At 36.5% G+C, this 21412-nt stretch overlaps 1 protein-coding gene across 1 annotated transcript in view; it reads right to left on the reverse strand.

Annotated features, from left to right (window-relative positions):
- Window positions 1–4109: 4109 nt before the first annotated feature.
- The window catches only part of LOC149533182 (proteasome subunit alpha type-3-like), a 47724-nt gene continuing 30421 nt past the window's right edge, over window positions 4110–21412 (reverse strand). The window contains exons 8-11 of the mRNA XM_089807260.1: window positions 17199–17245; window positions 16904–16969; window positions 15532–15622; window positions 4110–4510 (exon numbers count right to left, since the gene is read on the reverse strand). Of these exons, the coding sequence (XP_089663386.1) occupies window positions 4439–4510; window positions 15532–15622; window positions 16904–16969; window positions 17199–17245 (276 nt within the window). The 3' untranslated portion in view covers window positions 4110–4438. The remainder of the gene's footprint in view (window positions 4511–15531; window positions 15623–16903; window positions 16970–17198; window positions 17246–21412) is intronic.

Here is a 21412-nt window from a genome sequence, read left to right on the forward strand (position 1 = left end):
GAATATTCAACTGCCAATAACTCCCTTAGTGACTGGTTACAAGCAACTTTTAAAAAATCAAAAAAATTAAGTACAAAATGCCAGTACTTCCGTCCATGACTGGAAATGATGCCCTTGTTGTGCAGGCTAGTCAAGCATGATTATTTGAAACACCAAAAGAGTGACAAAAAAATGAAACCATAAAAAATTGAGTGTAATGTGTGCCTTTGCTTGTTCTTTTTGCTCAGTTCAGGGCCTTCAAATGGTTGAGACTGATGCTATAGTGAGAAAAATGATCTGGAAAGTAGTGCAAATGGAGCAAATAAAAACTTGAAATCCTTATATTTCATAGTTTCTTTATTTTTCATTTTTCTCAATTTGAGTTCAAGTCAAGTAAACAATCGGCCAAATAATCTGGAGTTGAATCCAACTTTTGTAACCGTGCATCACCCTAAAATTTAGAAAGAACTGCCTCCTGAAGCTTTAAAGAAGTGAGTGAGAGAACAACTCGGATTATGAACAGAAGGATGAGAACCTTAGAATAATATGGACATAGTAAATGCATCTGAATATGTTTGGGTGTGAGTTGTATGAGTTGTATGGGCTGGTATGACTTAAGGACTGATAACTTCTTCCCCAAGAAGGAGAAGCTAGAGCCACATTTATGGTACGAGAAGCCAGAGTCAGTGACACATTTGGAAAACCCAAAGATAGTTGCAATGGCTCCAGCTTAGCCTTCTTTTGTCTTTGTTTTTCATTGGATTTTTCTGACCTGCCTTCTTCTATTTTTCAGCAGTTTTATATGGTCATTGATGATGGTTAATTGTAATTTGTTTCCAGCAAGTTTTGTGCATAACGATTTCGATGTTGACTGTTAACAAGTTGAATGGTTGTCATTTTAATGTTGAATTGCTATGTTTTAATAGGTTTGTGTGTGAGTGTTATGGGTTGAGTGAGAAATTAATCCAAATATATCATTATGAACAATAAGTGCAATTCGTCAAATTAACTCAATATTGTCTAGAAGATTATGAAGAACAATGTAAAAGGTCTGAACAAGAAGAACATGTTTTCACTTTGCAATTTTTTGTTGTTAATCACCAAGGTGTTGATTGAGATCATACATTTTGGAGTGAGAGACATTTAGTCTAGGTTTATTGTAAACAAGTGATATCCAATATCATGGACCTATTGTTCAAAAATGCAAGTTGAAAAGGAAAGCTATTTGTATTAAGAATAAAATGATTGCAGTTATAACAACATAGAATGACATTTTTATATTTAGTATCATTTGTGAACAATATTGTCAAAATATGATGATTGAATTATGAACCGCATAGAAGGCCTTGCAAAATCACAATTTAAATGTTAATAGATTGTTTTAAGTTTAAAGTATATGTTCTTTAGAAGTTTTTGTGGTGCAAACGATAGGTTCACCAAAATATAGTATACAAAATTACTTGATTAAGGAAAGACTAATTTCCTTGATCAAACAGTTTGCAAAACACTACACCCAAATTATAAGCCCTTTTATTATTGATTTTCACTTCTAAATATATTTTTTAAGTTATTTAATAGATTAGATTCTTAGAGGTTAGTTTGGTTCACTATTAATGAGAATATAGACATATTTTTAATTATGTATGTACAATGGTTAGCTATATGAAATTAATTGCTTCATCAAAATAACCTTCTAATTGAATATAACAATACATAACAGCCTCTAACTTTATACTAATACTATGAGAAAAAAACTTATCATAATATCATGTGTGTTGTCATACCCAATTGTAGAAAGCAACAATCAAGAAGAAATTTTTGCACCTATTTACTAGTTGTAATAGGACACTTTAGAATTATGTAAATAAGTCAAACATCATGTTTCAATCTACTAAAGAATATCTATATCCATCTCAAAAATATTAAACAATTTTTTTTCTATTAAAACCCTTCTTATCGTGAGTTAATATTTTTTAAACATTTTTTAAAAATTACTACGCACTCTTGATTTCTTGTCTCTTGCCTGTACAAATTTAATGTCATCCTATACATGTTTCACAATTTCATGTTTAATGTGCTTTTCCCATATCAATAATGTTTCATATCATACCCACAAAGCTTATCTTACTATAAAGCATACATATTTTATAATCTAGGTCCATATATATTGACCTTCACAAAACTTATTTAGATCTACCTACCAAAAATAGACACCTTTAGAAATTACATTTTGATCCTATATTTCAATGTCATAATTTTAAATTTATCATTACTGTGGCAGCATTGTGCCTTGCTCCATTACACATTTAGCTTATGTTGTCATACTATGTTTGCAGCATCTTGTCTTTCTCTATATTGTTCACTTATTTTATCATAGTAAGATTGTATGCCTATATCTGAGAAAATAATCTCTTCCCCTTTCATAACTCTATCTCTGATGTCAAAGGCATCGTATTCCTCCCCATAAGATATATTTTTCACATAGGAAGCATCACATCTCTTCCCCCATAACACATTTTTACCATATGTTCCTTATAAATTGGAGGCAACATACTTGTACTCACACATTTCCTTTCCATGTTAACTCTTTTCTACCTATATCTACAAAACATTCCTTGCCATTTATGTGCATGTTCCATTGGATGCCACTTCAAGGTATATGCCTCTCTAGTGAGACCTACCATTACATTTTTGTTTGCAACTCGATAGTAGCATTAACATCTCATGTTGCACATCCCAAGGGAAATGATCCTACTTAGAGATCCATATATGCTTATCACACCTTATCATTCTATTTAGAGTATGTTATCACCCAACTGATTCATTTTTTATTTCCCTCACATATTTATATGCATTCTTACATATTATAATTACTTAAATATGGTTTTCCCTCTTCGATTCCTTGCATATAATGAGTCCAACCAATTTAAGTGGGAGTATATTTCCATATTTATTCCTATTTGAGCATGTGGGTAATGATAACTGTTATAGACTCATTTGTGACATGATAGATAGACAACACATGGAATGCCTCTGGTCGTGTGCACCTTGTCATTTCTCAAATAGATAAAGATTATTACTATACTATCTCCTATTTTACATTTCTTACACAATTGAAAAACTCATATTCTCATTGCATGTCTTTCCTTTCAAAAGTTCTTGTAGAAGATACGTACTAAAAGGTCATACTTACACTATGGCACCTTATGAGGTTTACTCCATATGAAATAACTTTCACATCATTCATCCTTTGACAATTTATTTATCTTTGACATTGTTACATTTATATGTCACCATGCTTTGACAAATATGCTCTTCGGTGAATGTGTTGTATAAAATTATGAATTTGACAAGTAAGACTTCCATTTTAAAAATATGCTCTTCAGCGAATGTGTTGTATAAAATTATGAATTTGACAAAAGAAAGACTTCCATCAATGTGTTTACAATTGGTAGGACCTCTTCTCAAAAATAGTTAAAAAACAATAGCAACCTTGTTTTGCTTATTAAATCCAAAACAATAGTAAGAAAACTATATTTTACAAACATTTCATTTGTCCAGAGTTCCCATCAATCCATGTGATGCAACTCTTATTTTTGTTAGTGAAAAAAAAATGTGCCTTGAGAAAACTATGCTCAGTTTTTTATATTTTTGTTCCAAATGATTAGGATCTTATCAAACTGTCTTTTGATAGGAATCAAATTTTTCAAATCAAAAATTGCAATGACTAAACTAATGAGGTGGCTTATGTTTGCAATTCTAGAAAAAAATTATAATAAGATTGCCTTCGTAATTCTTTGACAAAATTCCACCTCAAAATGATAGACTTAATCATATTTGAAATAAATTTATTCTCTTTATGCCATCACCAAAATGAAGCCTCCAAATCAATTTAATCTTAAAAACAATTTGTTAATCACCAAAATGAAGCCTCCAAATCAATTTAAGCTTTAAAACAAATTTCATAGATTAATGATGATTAAAATTACATTTCTCTGCCCCCGACTGAATTATATTCTGCTTTCCATGTCATCACCAAAATAAAGCATTCAATTAACTTTCAACCTAAGCAAATAAAAGTCTAGTACAACTTCTGGTTTGGCACTAAAAATTTTGAATTTTGTAAATACTTTGGAAAAACATGATTGTTTTATTAAATGGAAAATATTGTGCCAGATGTATAGTTTAGGTTCCACTGCCGTAATATATGGTTTCTTGGGGAAGAAAAAGAGAACATGGGCAGAGAGAACGTTTTTGTATATATAAAAATTACTTATAGATTCCCAATTCTCTGCATGTTAGAATTTTCCCAAACAGTAAGTCATTTGCTTCTAACTCAATGTCGCCATTTAATTTTTGACTAAATTTGAATGCTCGCGATCGGAATACATCAAATGATTTTACCCCAAAATTAGATTGGTGAATAATTCTCTAAAATTTATGAGCAAAGTCCTTCTCACTAGTCTGCATCCATGTCTTCATGTGCTGCCTTAGCTAATGCCTTGACTTCCTCCAAAAGATCTGCCGGAATCTGCCAAGAAACAATGAAATTAAATAAGTGTTGAATTCAGAAGATAATACTCATTTCCAAAATTTTAGATGTTGAAGATCTGATAAATTTGCAAAAAGCTATGTTCCGGTTTGGGTTCGGATATAAGAACTTAGTACAAAGTACGAGGAATAAAAATCCTTTATGGTACGTACAAACACATGCATTATATATACAAAAAGATAAGAGAGATATACAAAATTGTAAAACTATGTCATTTCATAGTATGATACTTGATCATTGATCAATTCCAAATGCCAAAGATAAACATTAAAATGCAATCCTAATGAAAATCATTATATTGAATTACTGAATTACAAAATAAACCCACAGCCCAAACCCCCACGTGTACCCAGACCCAGTTGAGGGTCCAAGGTGCAAACCCGGCAACTTTACTAAAAAGTATAATGAAATCAAATGAGTATGTTGTATCTACAAAATCCTAATCTAAATATTCTCACTGGTAAATATCTGTTGCATTTCTTGACTCTCAGAAGTGTAAAATGGAAGAGCCCGATGCACTTCTAAATGAAGCACACAAGATGACAAGGAGTGAGCATTCTCTGTTTTATACAGTCTTATCACAAGCTTATCAGCAGAAGAATCATTCCAAACAGATCATTCTATGAATGTTACGACACCCACCTTCTCACAATAAACAGCCTAGATCTAAATAGCATAATTAGCTATTGCCAAATGACATTAACCATCACTAATCATTATCTAAGCATCATGAATATTATCACATACAAAATGCAATAGTAACCATTGCCAAACATCATTAACAGTACATTATGTCATTAAATCTGTAGCTAACATCCACATCAACAAATTCATATGTAAGCAAGTGCACATATAATACCAAGAATATGTAAACAACAAAACACATAAAATGGCATGCCAAATCACACCCATCATACAAATGTCATCAATATCGAGGCCAGAACATCATCTATAAAACATAAGTATGAATGTATCCAGACATCATATAACATCGTCGCATCTACTGGCAAAGTCTTTATGAGTATATGATCACCATTGAATCACATTTATAGCCAACTACGCTGATGCAAGAGCATCATGGGTGTAAAGGCGATCTTGCATCGCCCAAAAATATTTTTGTCTTTTCAATAAGTGTTATCTCAGTCCAGAGTCCCTACTTTTGGAAGCTTACTGTTTTTAGTTAGTTGTTCAAGCTCAGAATGTTCTGATTTCTTCCCTGGAGGTTCATTTTACATTTATCAGCTTGCCAAAAAAGTTTCATTGCAAGACCAAGTCTATTTTGTCAAGTTATTGAAAAAATCCGGTATTGGCAACAGGGTCTAAAAACTTTGAACTCCGTTTTGAAGGCTTTAGAGGCTTTGATTAGGGGTCAAACCTCGGCTGACTGAAGTTTGCGCGAGACTAACGCTATAGAGCACTTCGTGGCATTTCCAAAATGGGGTCATAATAGCTAATTGAAGCAACTGGCAATGTTATAAAGTCTCTGAGAGTTGTACTCCCTAAAATCAAAGAAAATGAAATTCCTTCAAAATTTCTTTCGAGTTCCAAAAGTTGTTGGGGCCTACTCTAATGTAATAAAATATAAATAATAATACCTTTGGGTTGGTCGGCCTCAAATTTTAGGGTTAAAACTTTAGAACCTTCTTGTGCAGAGGAAAATTGCCTATAAAATGAAGGTCCGTAGGTTTCTCTAGAACAGTTCATGAAACATGGGTCAATGAGTTTGACTCAAAATCACACAGTTAAATCCTGATAGCAATATCACAATTTGACTTACTGTGGAAATTATCTCCTACTTATCAATTGATGAGCTTAAGGGACTTTCTAATGAATGGTTCATTAGGCACAACACTTGGTGAAGGTTTTGCAAATGGGGTTGCAAGCTTTGGGTTTAACCATGGAGGAAACTCCGTAGTTAAGCGTGCTTAGGCTGGAGTAGTATTAGGATGGGTGACCTTCCGGGAAGTCCCGATGCTTCACCCCTGTGAGCATCACCTAGATCCAATGAGTGCTAAGTGTTCCATTTATTCTCATGAGAGATGGATTCATGTTGAATCACTACTCATGAAACATGGGTCAATGAGTTTGACTCAAAATCACACATTTAAATCCTAATAGCAATATCACAATTTGACTTACTGTGGAAATTATCTCCTACTTATCAATTGATGAGCTTAAGGGGCTTTCTAATGAATGGTTCATAAGGCACAACACTTGGTGAAGGTTTTGCAAATGGGGTTGCAAGCTTTGGGTTTAACCATGGAGTAAACTCCGTAGTTAAGCGTGCTCAAGCTGGAGTAGTACTGGGATGGGTGACCTCCCGGAAAGTCCCGGTGCTTCACCCCTATGAGCATCACCTAGATCCAATGAGTGCTAAGTGTTCCATTTATTCTCATGAGAGATGGATTCATGTTGAATCACTACTCATGAAACATGGGTCAATGAGTTTGACTCAAAATCACACAGTTAAATCCTGATAGCAATATCACAATTTGACTTACTGTGGAAATTATCTCCTACTTATCAATTGATGAGCTTAAGGGGCTTTCTAATGAATGGTTCATGAGGCACAACACTTGGTGAAGGTTTTGCAAATGGGGTTGCAAGCTTTGGGTTTAACCATGGAGGAAACTCCGCAGTTAAGCATGCTCAGGCTGGAGTAGTACTGGGATGGGTGACCTCCCGGGAAGTCCCGGTGCTTCACCCCTATGAGCATCACCTAGATCCAATGAGTGCTAAGTGTTCCATTTATTCTCATGAGAGATGGATTCATGTTGAATCACTACTCATGAAACATGGGTCAATGAGTTTGACTCAAAATCACACAGTTAAATCCTGATAGCAATATCACAATTTGACTTGCTGTGGAAATTATCTCCTACTTATCAAGTTCTGGGGATGTTTATGTGGGCTTTGCATGTTACATTTCTAAAATTTGTAATTCCATTATTTGGAGATAATAAGAAGCCAATTTTCTATTCTCCCCACTTGTTCTTTCTCTATTTTTGTTGTGTGTTTGTGTTATTAAAGGGAGTACCCTTCATCATTCACATCAGCAATGATACCATATTGGCAAAAGAATATAACGATAACCAATTGCATTTCAAAAATGCACGGTACCAAAAAAGAACATGAACAAATAATCACACCATAAGCATATACAAATCTAGCTCAGGTCAAAAGAATAAACATAGAGCAGGATGCAAACATGGGAGGCACTAATTTGATCTTATAATGAGTCTTTCAATGCATGTAAAATATTTACATGAGCTAACTTTTGAAGTCTTGGTTTTTATATATAATCACCATGGTGGGACAGGTTGATTGTCCATGTCTTGTTTTGTGTGAAACCTTCATCTAGTAATTTTTTGGAAATGATTGAGTTCTCTCATTTTCTTAATTCAAAAGTGACAACATAAGTTTTCCTTTACCAGTGTAGCCAATTGGTTTACCAGTCTTGTTGATTATAGCCTTGCTATGCTGTTTGCCCTTTTACCTAGTTGCCTGTACAAAACAATTCACCAGCTCCCTTGAGCATCTTTTAGCAGGTAATCAGTGTCTAAGAATTATCATTTGTAACTAAATTTAAAAATTTCAGTCTGGTACTCTTTGGCAACATCAAAATGATGCCTTTCCTATAAAACATATCAATTCTACAGCAGAACTCTGGTAAACTGAAAGGAGATGCAGTCGGCTTGGGCATTTATAATTCATTAATAAGGTACTGAAAATTCAGTATAAGGTGTTAAAATCTCAATCTGAAATTTTCTCGCTCTATAACTTCATTTAAATGTGTCTGCAAAGTGTATCAAATCTACTGTGGTTTTCCTTATAATCGTAAGTAAAGTTTTGAAAAAAGTACCTGAGAGATAGTAATAATCAACAGAAATGGCTAATTGGTGCAGCGCATAAGGAACTATTGTGGATTTTGGTTTAATGCTTTGTTTTTTCACCTAATCTTTGCTTGGATTAATAAATCTTGGATAGATATCCATGTTTGTAATGAAAAGACACCTTTGTGTATGCCTAGATCACTTTTGGCAAGTTACAAGCCAAAGTTGATAGTTTGGCAAAATTGGGTCTTTTTGAGGTTTTTGCTTAATACAGCCTAGAATTAGGTGTTCTTAGTTGTTTTTGATGTTTTTGAATAAGTTGAAACCTTTTCCAAGTCTTAGAAATTCAAAATGGTGAAAATAGCAATAGTTGCACCTTTTGTGCAAAATTGCTAACTGTGACTCCCACAGTTGGTTTCTAATGGCCTCTTGCGGAATGACAGTTAGATGGGTCCTCTTAGGGATTCCAGGGTTTCAAGGCTGGGCAATGTGTTTTACTATTTTTCCTAACCAGCCCTAGGTCAAGTACATGTGAGGATTTGACCTTGTGAGCGTGTTGTTTGGAGTATAACAGGAGAAGGAAGCCTATTTGAGGGCTGAGCATTTGGAATTAAGTTGGGATAAGGTGAATAAACATTCTTGAGTGTTGGGTGTGATTTCATGACCCCATTTCCCCATGGTTGCTTTGTAAACCAAGCCTAATTAGGCCAATTAGGACTGTGTTGCTTAGTGAAGGAAAGGGAGTGTTGGAGTGCAATTGAGACCTGATGCTTTGGGATTGTATATAACTTTGAAAAGGGTATCTAGAACCCTGATTTGGTTTAAGGCTTGTTTGGGACTTTTGGAAGTTAGATCTCAAAAACCTCTTAAGGAGACCTAATAGGGCTACTAGGTGAATTTGGGTTTGATACATTGTGGAAGTGTGGGGATCAAACCAGTGACTTACTTTGTGTTAGGTAAGTGCCCCTAAGTCCATTTTATGCCTTGGAACCATTGAAGTAAACCTTAATTGTGTTTTTCTCATGTTAGCCTAGTTGTGAGAATTAGGTCCTGAAACCATATTTTGGGTGAATTGGATCCTCAGACCAAGAATGCTTGGAAGGAGTTAATGGTCTTGATTTCTAATATATTTGGAGGATCTAAACTTGCTATAAGCTTGAGTTAAGGTTGGAGGGTTGACAACTAGTTGAGTTGTTGGAAGTGTGGGGAAGCCCATTATCACATTTCTAGTTGTGTACTCTGCATCAGGTGGTATCAGAGTACAGCAAATCTGGAGTTTGACAATATGTCTAGAGAAGAAGAAGAGGAGGTTCCCTCAAAGGTCACTAATGCTAAATTAGCCAGGCTCTTAAGGGACCGCACGGAAAAGACAAAGAAAATGGAAGGAGAGATTGCCAAGTTGAAAGAAAAAGGCAAGAGGGTGGTTGTTGAAGATCCATAGGTGAAGAAGGTGAAGAGAACCCAAGGCAAGAGATAACTGCAGATTTACCTATTTTGACAAGTAAAATGGATCCTGGTGGCGTTGTTCACTGGATAGAGGCCTTAGTTAATTACTTTGATTGTGAAGAAACCCATGATGATCAAAGGTTGAAGATTGCAAAGTTGAAGATGAAGGGTTCTGCCCTTAACTGGTGGAATTACTTGCAGAATGAGAGGCATGAGAACAATAAGAGGCATATAAGTAGTTGGAAGAGAATGGTTGCAGAAGTGAAGAGGCAATTTGTGCCAGAGAATTATGAGGTTACGGTGCACAAGAAGTTGCAGAACTTGAGGCAAAAGGACCTTGATGTGGCTGCCTATACAGAGGAATTCCACAGGTTGACTTTGAAGTCCAAGGTGACTGAAAATGAGACTCAAAAGTTGGCAAGGTATCTCAATGGGCTGAGATGCAACATCCAAGATGAAGTAAATTTGTTTGAACCTGATAGTGTTCACAAGTGTTATCAGTTAGCACTCAAGGTGGAGGAAAGATAGAAGAGGAAAGGTGATCAACAAGGTAAGAATAGGGGAGGAAGTTTTAGAGGCACAGGAAGATTCACAGGCCGGGGTACTTTATTTAAACCTCAGGGAGAGACGGGAGGACTTGAGCAAGAAGTGGATGAAGGAAACAGAGGAAGCTTTAGAGGAAGAAGGCCTAATGGAAGAGGAAGGTTTACTGGCAGAAGTCCTGGTATCTTCACAGGCTGGTGTTATAACTGCGATCAAGTGGGTCATCAGTCCTCTAGATGTCCAGAGAAGCAGGGGTCTGTCAGCCAAACAAGTGAAAGAAGAATTAATTTTCAGCAGGATGAAGATGTGCAAAGCACTAGCTCTCATGCCAAGACTGCAGATCCAGAGCAAGGAGAGTGTCTCATGCTCAAGAGAACTCTCTTAAAGGTGCCAACTGAGGAGCCACCACAAAGGAGGTCACTGTATAGAACCACCTGCAAGGTAAGTGGTAAGTCTGCAGGGTCATTGTTGATTAGAGATGGTGGATAAGTTAAATAAGGAGCAGCATGTCTTGATTTGTGAACAAGTGTGGGTAGAATTTCATATTGGGGATTATAAAGATAAAATTTTGTGTGATGTGACTGAGATGGATGCATGTCATTCCCTGGCAATATGATGTAGATGCTAGGCATGATGGGAAACAAAATGTCTATAGTATAACTAAGGATGGAGAAAATTTCACTATGAGACCTCTCCCTAATGATGGAAACCATAGGGTGACCAGTGTCATGATGGTTGGAGGTAAAGAGTTTTTGCAAACCATGAAGGAAGAGAAAACACCATGTTTTGTCATCATAGTTGGACCAAGGAAAGAAGTAAAGAGCATTCCCCAAGTCAAAAAAGTAGAACATCAAGTAGGGCCTAGAGAGGTCAGAGAATTCTTGGAAAAGTATAAAGGTGTTGGTGCAAGTAGTGAACCAGAGAGTCTGCCACCACAAAGGGAGATAAGCCATTGTATAGACCTAATACCAAGTGCTACATTACCCAATAAAGCAGCCTACGAGCTTACCCCTAAACAGAATGAAGAGTTAGCCAGGCAAATTGAGAAGTTGCTATCCAAAGGCTTTATAAGGAAGAGTGTCAGTCCTTGTGTTATACCAGCAGTACTAGCTCCTAAGAAGGAAGGCACATGGAGGCTATGTACTGATTCCAGGGCTAGCAATAAGATAACTATCAAATATAGGTTCCCCATGACAAGGATAGAAGACCTATTGGATTGTTTAGCAAGTGCAAGTTATTATTCCAAGATAGACCTAAAGAGTGGTTACCGTCAAATCAAGATAAGCAAAGGTAATGAATGGAAGACGGCCTTCAATACAAATGAGGGACTGTATAAATGGCTTGTCATGCCATATGGCCTATCTAATGCACCTAGCACATTCATGAGACTCGTGAATGAAGTTTTAAAACCTTTCATTAACAAGTTATGTGTTGTTTAATTGGATGACATTCTTGTTCTCAGCAGAAGCAGGCAGGAGCACCTAAAGCACTTGGATTTAGTCCTTGAAAGATTGCATGAAGAGCAATTGAAGATAAACTTGGAGAAGGGCTCATTTTTGCAAGAAGAAGTGGTGTTCCTTGGGTTCATTGTTTCAAAAAAACTGTTGGAAGTGGATCCAACCAAGGTGGAAGCAATCTTGAATTGGCCTACACCTAAGACTGCCACAGAGGTAAAGAGCTTTCATGGCCTTGCAAGTTTTTATAGAAAAATTGTGAGAAAGTTTATTGGTGTTTGTGCCCCTATGATTGATACTATAGAAGGGGGAAGAAAATGTAAGTTCATGTGGAATAGGGAGGTAGATAAGTCATTTGAGTACCTCAAGAAAAGTGTTGCACAGCAACCTATCCTAGCATTACCAGATTTCCACAAGGTGTTCACGGTGGAATGTGATAATAGCAACAAGGCTATAAGAGGTGTTTAAGTAAAGAAGGGAGGCCTATAGCCTTCTTTAGTGAAAAACTAAATGAAGCTAAGCAAAAATACTCTACATATGATTTGGAGATGTATGCTTTGGTACAATCTCTAAGAAAATTGAGGCATTATCTGTTACCTAAAGAGTTCGTTGTTTTTACTGATAATCAGACTCTTAGCTTCTTGAACAGGAAGGAAAAGCTGAACTACAGGCATATGAAGTGGATGGAATTCATCCAAGCGTATACTTTCTCAATAAAACACAAGAAAGGGGTAGCAAATAAAGTTGCAGACACCCTTAGCACGAGGAACTTGACTGTCAAAGAAATCCGGTTGAGTAGCATAGGTGTGGATGCCATGAAAAACGTGTATGCAGCAGATGAAGACTTCAAAGAGGCATATGAGGTTTGTAAAGCTATGAATGAAAGGTATCACACTGATTTTTTTGAATTTATTTTACAAGATGGGCTATTGTTTAAAGGTAACCAGCTTTGTGTTCCTAAGGGATCAGTAAGAGAAAACATTGTCAAGGAGAAACATTGTGAGAGTCTTGCAGGTCATTTTGGGATTGACAAGACTTTGGAGCAGGTTAGAAGGTTCTTTTATTGGCCAAGAATGCAGGCAGATGTAAGGAGATTTGTGGAATGTTGCTTGGTCTGTCAGAAAGCCAAGGGGAAGACATCTAATGCAGGACTATATATACCATTACCTACACCCAATAAGCCATGGGATTCCATCAGCATGGATTTTGTAATGGGGTTACCTAGGACTAAAAGTGGTTTTGATAGTATATTTGTTGTTGTTGACAGGTTCTCTAAAATGGCTCACTTTTTGCCCTGCAAGTAGACCCATGATGCTTCCCATGTAGCCGGTATCTTTTTCAAGAAAGTAGTTAGACTTCATGGATTGTCATTGAACATTGTATCTGACAGGGACTTCAAATTCCTTGGGCATTTTTGGAGAACTCTATGGAAAAGACTAGGCACCCAGTTGTCCTTTTCATCAGCATACCATCCCCAATCAGATGGCCAGAATGAGGTAATTAATAGATCATTGGGCAACCTACTGAGATGTCTAACAAAGGAGCATGGAGTTGCATGGGATGTTATACTTCCACAGGCAGAATTCTCCTATAATGACTCAGTTAATAGGAGTACAGGTTTGACACCTTTTCAAATTGTGTATGGCAATCATCCAAGAGGAGCCTTGGAGTTGAGAGATCTGAAAGATAGTGACAAGAGGAGTGCCCAAGCTGAGGATTTTGCAGAGGTGATGGAGGTACGCCAACAGGTCAAGGACGGATTGGACCTTGCAACAAGTAAATATAAGGCATATGCTGATAAAAAGAGGAGAGATTTGCATTTTCAAGTCAGGGATCTAGTCATGATTCACCTTAAAAAAGAGAGGATGCCTAGGGAGAAATTTACTAAGTTGATGATGAAAAAGAGAGGCCCACTCAGAATTTTGAAGAAGTAACAATGCTTGCCACATTGATTTGCCTAATGATTTAGGAATTTCTCCTATATTTAATGTTGCAGACATTTATGCTTTCAAAGGTCCAGTGAAAACTGTAGAAGTTGAGGCAGTACAGCAGCAAGAACAGGCTGACTTGTTGCAAGAAATACCACAAGTGCCCAAACCCACCATTGAAGCCATTTTGGGAAAGAGGCAAACACACAAGACAAGGATACAAGGATATTTTGATTACTTGGTAAAATGGAAGAACAAACCACTGGAGGATGCAAGCTGGCTCTCAGAGAAGAATATCATCAAACTTGGGAGCAGACTTGAAGATATCCCAACTCAAGGGACTTGAGTTTCTTTTCCCCTAGGGAGTATGGTGCAGAGCACCAAGGCACTATTGTGGATTTTGGTTTAATGCATTGTTTTTTCACCTAATCTTGCTAGGATAAATAAATCATGGATAAATATCCATGTTTGTAATGAAAAGACACCTTCATGTATGCCTAGATCACTTTTGGCAAGTTATAAGCCAAAGTTGATAGTTTGGCAAAATTGGGTCTTTTTGAGGTTTTAGCTTAATATAGCCTAGGATTAGGTGTTTTTAGTTGTTTTTGATGTTTTTTAATAAGTTGGAACCTTTTCCAAGTCTTAGAAATTCAAATTGGTGAAAATTGCAAAAGTTGCACCTTTTGGAAATAAAGGAGGGGTGAAAATTTATTCAAGCTGAAAGAGAAACAAGAACAAACAAAGAAAGGGCATCAGACTGCTAAATTGCAATATTGTAAAAGTTGCTTTAAAATGCAACTTAGTTGAAAAGGAGTTGTAACTATTCAAACAATAGTTATAACCATTGAGATGGATGTAGGAAGGATATATACCTCATTTGTGAAATCACAAAGGGCAGATTGTACAGATTGGAAGAAGTTGCAATAATAAATTATCAGTTTTGGAGCAAATTTACTGATTTTTTATACTTTGTCCGTACTGTGCGGATTGGCAGGCATGATCAGATGATTGATTGAGAAGGAATTTTGTCTTACCTTTCCATTGCTCTTGGTTTCATCTCTTTGTGTTGAGTTTTGTTCAAGTTATTCCATTTTTTGAACAGGAGGGTTTGTAGGGCAGCAATTTTGTGCAAGTTTCAAAGATGGGCCATAACTGTGACTCCCATGGTTGGTTTCTAATGGCCTCTTGGGGAATGACAGTTAGATGGGTCCTCTTAGGGATTCCAGGGTTTCAAGGTTGCGCAATGTGTTTTACTATTTTTCCTAACCAGCCCTAGGACAAGTACCTGTGAGGATTTGACCTTGTGAGCATGTTGTTTGGAGTATAACAGGAGAAGGAAGCCTGTTTGAGGGCTGAGCGTTTGGAATTAAGTTGGAATAAGGTGAATAGGCATTCCTGAGTGTTGGGTGTGATTTCATGACCCCATTTCCCCATGGTTGCTTTGTAAACCAAGCCTAATTGGGCCAATTAGCGCTGTGTTGCTTAGTGAAGGAAAGGGAGTGCTGGAGTGGAATTGAGACTGGTGCTTTGGGATTGGATATAACTTTGAAAAGGGTATCTGGAACCCCGATTTGTTTTAAGGCTTGTTTGGGACTCTTGGAGGTTTGACAACTAGTTGAGTTGTTGAAAGTGTGGGAAAGCCCATTATCAAATTTCTAGTATCACTAATCTACCACTAAAGTAATAAAAATACAGCACATCAGATTATAATTCTCATTCATAACAGAAAATAGGAATACAACATTAGGAAATTAACCTTAAATTTTAATATCAATATTTCTAAACCATAACAATACCTTTTCATGTTGCCTCTTTGATTCATCGCAAATCCAGCTCATTTCCAGCTCAAATGCCTTATCTTTTGCTTCATCATGCACTCCATATATGCTGCAAAACATCATGTATTTTATCATTATCCAAGAGGCTTGTTTCTTAGGATACCAAATAAAAACAAAACATATCTTACCATGCAGATACCTGGCTGGAAAGTACGTCACAAATTTCAATGTAAATCAAACCTAGGAACAATATATCTCTTGTGATAAGAGCTTCTAGTTTTGACTGTATTATTTTGGCTTTTGATGAGAAAAAAGAAAACACAGTCAAAACAAAAAGCTCCATCCCATATACGTGGACTGAAAACTTGATGACATACTATATATTTCATGTTCCATAACCCCTATAGACACAATGGTAGTTGTATGACAAACAAATATTTAAGTAAAATCTGGTTTCTCATGTTTATGTACTTCAACCCAGAATTCAGCTTTCAAGCATAAGACAAAGCAAGATTATATAGCAAAACATGGCTTAAAATTTAAGTATTGATACAATCCTTACTTTTTATTCATCACACTGGACAATGGTCATTTTCAAACCAACACATTATTCTATAGAAGCCAGCCATTTTCTTTAAAAAAAAAAGCTTCATCTGTCAAAGCTTTTCACGTTTTGCTTTGATACTTTACTCATAGACAAAAATAATCAAGAACTAGATCTAGTAATTAGTACTGTGGGTAAACAAAATACTTTCAAGGAAAGCAATTAGATATTCCACTTTAAGCTGTCTTATACGATATTAACATGGAGATGCAGCAAGACCATCTGCTATGAAAACTTTCCACACAGTGCGAGCATTGATTTACTTCACATTAATTACAGTTGTTGAATGAAAACGTCATTGGGAGGGTGGCATTAGTTTTTTATGTACTTTTCAGTGATACATATTAATATTACAGTTTTTTGAGAATGGAAGCATCTGAACAGTAAGGCCTCCAGTAATGACTGTCCCATAATAGTTTAAAACTCTACACAACACTCGAAAATCTTCAAAAACTGTCATAAATTTGATAATAATTTCGTAGAACCTGATTACTAATTTTGGTGTAATTTTGTTTTAAAGTTCAATACACTAATTATTAATAAATTGAAATCTTTTAGAGGGCCAATCATAATTGTTGAGATACAGCTGTGGTGGAGTTAATGGAGTATAATAACCACACTCAAAACACAAAAGATAATATAATTAATTCCTATACGAGAGCATTAATAATTACACAACTTCAACCAAAGACACTTTGGTGACGAGCATAGATATGTCTGAGTTCAAATAGAATGAATTCAGGGCTGACAGCTATACATCTTAATGAAACCAACAAATAAACTTACATTTTTGCAACTTCCACTATTCCTTCTCGGCAAGTCATTTCAGAGAGCTTCAACTTCTCAATTTCACTGCACAGATTCAGCAACCACAGTAAAAAAAACATTTCAAGCATTTAACAAAGCAGTATACATTGGCTTGCTCAAACTATCCAGAATATTTCTATAGAGATTGATACATGTCAACTACCCAAATGAGCAATTATTATCTCTGGGTCATACAAAATTTCTATGCCAGCAGAAGCTTTTTCCTTTAAAAGCAATTTGATATAAACTAGAATTCCTCACTTGCAGAACTCACGTTTTAGCAGCCTGCCTACCCTTGCCAATTGCTGCCCCAAAGTATCGCTGCATAAGGATTTCAATTAAAAGTACGATTACTATTTATCTGTATCAAGCCTATGAGATATATCTAAACAAAAATCAAAAAGGTAAACAGATTTAAAGTAGAAACTCTGTATCCAACAACCTTAATTAATTATTCTCAAAGTCCAACAGATGCCCAGGTTATCAGATTTGTCTAGGATTCAAAGAAAAAGAGCTTTTGGGAATAGGACATTAGTGCAAGTCCCAGTTCAGGATCAGGTCGGGGTTTACAGGTTCGATCGAATATTTTTAGGGGGTCTGGGTTCATTTTGGGTTCCCCCATACAAAAACAAGTACATATACACACATCATTTATTTATATTTAATTATTTTTAATTTTTTACTCAATAATCACTTTTGACTGGAGCTATGAACTAATGGAGTCACATTTAAGGGACTCCACCCCATGGTGATATATGTCGTTGCCAAGACATTAATGCCTCCTAAACTTGACTAGTGCTCATTTATACAATTATTCTCTCCTTATATCTCCCTGACTCTCCTCCTCAACTCTCCAAATCTGAGCCCCACCTTACCCCTCCAAGACACCTTATCTCTCCATCACTCGGAACCCTTATCACTCCATCACTGTTGTTCCTTGCCACCTCAGCATCTGTCTTCCTCACTCCACTGTCCTGGTCCATCTACCAAACTCTCCACTGCTATTCATTTCCTTATCGCTCCACATATCTACCTTCTCCAAGCTGGCATCCACATCAACATCTTGTAGCCATCTACATCTGTCATAATCAGCAGCCTCTCCATTAGTTCGATCTCCAGCACAGCAGCCATCTCTGAAGCCACCATTGTGAGGAATGGTATTCAACAACACTTGGTCTTCCATTAAACCTTGGTCTATATTTGGGGTCAAACCATTCTAATAGATAATGTTCTTATTATTTTTTCTTTTTAAGTATTCTACATTTCTTGTGAACAATTAAGAAATTAAAGAACTACTCATAGTTTTTAATTAATCGTAAACAAAGACTGTTAGTGACAAGATATTATTGAATTTGGGCAGAATTGCATGAGAGGCCTGTGGAATTTTGAAAAAAAATCATCCTAGGTTTTGTCTATTTATTAATAGACTACTTCGTAAGTGTTCCTAATATATAGATGCTATTTTGTTGGGTTTTATTTACCACGAATGGTTTTACCCACATAAACTCATGTGTTCTTTGTAAATCCATTATTGTTTCTAATGTTTCTATATTTTATATTCCTAAATTCATTTAATCTAAGTATTTCACCTAGTTACCGGATTCGTCCGTTTACCCTCGGATCTGGATTCGGGTCCGATTCTGATCCGGATCCACGTATGGAACCTTGAGAATCCGGGCAGGATCCGTAATCCTGCCTGTGGATCCGTCAAGATCCGTGGCGTGCAAATCCTAACGGATCCATAGGCAGGATTACGGATCTTGCCCGGATCCTCGAGGATCCACGCACAGATCCGCGTGAATCTACGGCAGGGTCAAAAAAAAATTGCAAAATAGTGGGCCCAGCCTCATTTTCTAATTTTTATTTTTATTTTTAAAGGCCCTAAACCCTAAAAACGACCCTCTAAATCACAATGCAAGTTCATTTACTATCTATATTACTCTCTATTTTGCTCTCTCATACTTGCTAGTTTGAAGTAAAGAGCTTGGATTCAAAGGAGATCGGTTGTGGAGCTCCAAATACCTTGCAAGAAGTGTTTAAGCCTTAAGGTATGCATTTCAACCATATTCTTGAGTTCTTTCATAGATTATTGATTTATTTTTAGTTTTCCAAATTTTCAAGGTTTTGTGCAAGTGTGAAACATGGTTTTCTTTCATTTTTTTTTCTAGATTGCAAGAATAGAACAATGAGTAGTCAAGGCTCAGTGGGTGGGGGTGGGGCTACATCGCCAAGCTTCAAAATTGATAAGGGGTCTCCTTTATGGAGACACACAACAAGAATTGCACAATGTCCTGGGGGTGGGGCATACATATCGAAATGTAATTATTGCAACATACAACATAGAAGCTCCTATTCCTAAGTGAAACTACATTTGTTGGGCCCTGCAGGTGAAGGAATTAACATGTGTCTGGGTAGTGATAAGAAGGGATTACCAGCTGCACAAATAGCAGCAGCAAAAGAGCAAGAGGATGCTGATAGAGCATTTGCAAAAGCAAAACGTGGTGCTTCCAAAAGAATAAATTTGCCAACACCATCATCCAATCAAACAAACACAAGAACACATCCTTTTTTGCCTATGCCAACTACAAATGATGAAGATGAAGACCCATCTCCACTCACCCGCAAGAGAGGCCCACTAGATAGGGCATTCCAAAATGAAAAGAGAGACATTGCTGATCACAAAATTGGACGTTGTTTAATTGCAAATGGTGTTTCATTTAATTTTGTGGGATCACCTTATTTTAGGGAGATGGTGGAAGCAATAAATGATGCACCCCATGGTTACAAACCGCCTGGTTATGAGAAGTTCTGCACTACATTATTACATGATGAGAGGAAATATGTAGAGGCTCAACTTCAACCAATAAAAGATTTTTGGGTTCAATCGGATGTGTCTGTTATTTCGGATGGGTGGGAAGATTGTAGAAACTGTCCACTGATCGATGTTATTGTTGTATGCCCTAAGGGGGCAATGTTCTTGAAGGCAGTTGATTGTGAAGGGCAAGTGAAAGATGCAGAATTTATTTCACGCATTCTAATTGATGCTATAGAGTCAGTGGGTCCTGATAATGTTGTCCAAGTGGTCACGGACAACGCAAAAGTTTGCAGGGTTGCAAGGATAATTGTAGAGTCTAGATATGATCATATCTTTTGGACACCATGCACCGTCCACTCTCTCAATTTAGTGATGAAAGCAATTGGCGCCGAAATAGATTGGGTGAAAAGGATATATGAGGAAGGTGAAGAGATTCAAATGTTTGTGACAAATCACCACATGTCACAAGCAATTTTTAGGAGTTTCTCGGACTTGGAGTTATTGAAGGTAAATTTGTATATTTATTATATAATTGAATATTATTGAATTCCGTAGTTATTAATTTTTGTTGTTGTTTACATTAACATGTTTTAATTTTTAAATGTCTTACTAACTTGAGTTTAATATGTTCTTAGGTTGCTGAAACCTACTTTGCCCCTCACACAATCATCTTGAGACGACTTGTGAAGGTAAAAGAAGCATTGAAACAGATGGTCATTAGCCCCCAATGGGGCATTTGGAAGAATTTCAATACAGCAAGGGCCATAAATGTGAGAAGAATGATACTAGATGAGGATTGGTGGGGTCTTGTGAGTTGTGTTGGAAATCACCGATCCAATAATGGCAATGCTTCGCTTCACAGACAGTGATGAGCCATGCCTTGGGGACATTTATGATTCCATGGAAAGTATGCTGCAAAAAATTAAAATGGTAAGTTTTACGCTCTTTTACAACAATTTGAATTTTTTATTTGAGAGATATCTAAATTCTAAAGTTTAAATTGACATATTCACTAATTATAATTATTATTCATATTTCATATCCTAGGTCATACAGAGGAGGGAGAATGATCCTGAGGACACCCTTTACAAGAAGGTGGGAAAATTGTTCATCATCGATGGAACAAGATGACCACACCTTTGCACCTCCTTGCATATGCACTATCCCCGAGGTACTGTAGTTCTTATCAAATGCTTGTGCTTATTTTATCCAATGTTTGTGCTATTGATATTTGATGGTGTTCAATTGTCTTTTGTTATCCCCGGGTACTATAGTGCAGAGGTACTTCGCCTTCCAGGTAGAGTGCCACCATTTAGAGATGCAAAGGTTGTAGATGGGTATAAGAAGGCACTAGCTAAGATATTCCAAGATCCAAAGATTGGGGCAATTGTGAGGAGTGAATTTGCTGCCTTCAACTCAGGTGAGGATTTCCACCCTATTGCCATAGCAGACCGAAGCAAGATAGGTGCCATCAAATGATGGTAGCTTCATGGGCAAGCCTTCATGTACCTCCAACCTCTTGCCATAAAGGTCCTATCCCAAGTAAGTTTGGGAAATTAAGCTTAAAGTTAACACTCTCAGTTCCTTGAATTTATTATTTAATTTATTTATCTTGATTGTTGTATTGATAATTTTTAATTTCTCTTTAGGTTGCTAGTTCTTCTGCAGCTGAG

This window comes from Cupressus sempervirens, chromosome 10 (genome assembly GCF_028749045.1).
Source record: "Cupressus sempervirens isolate cs-2001-9-10 chromosome 10, ASM2874904v1, whole genome shotgun sequence".
Taxonomy (NCBI): domain Eukaryota; kingdom Viridiplantae; phylum Streptophyta; class Pinopsida; order Cupressales; family Cupressaceae; genus Cupressus; species Cupressus sempervirens.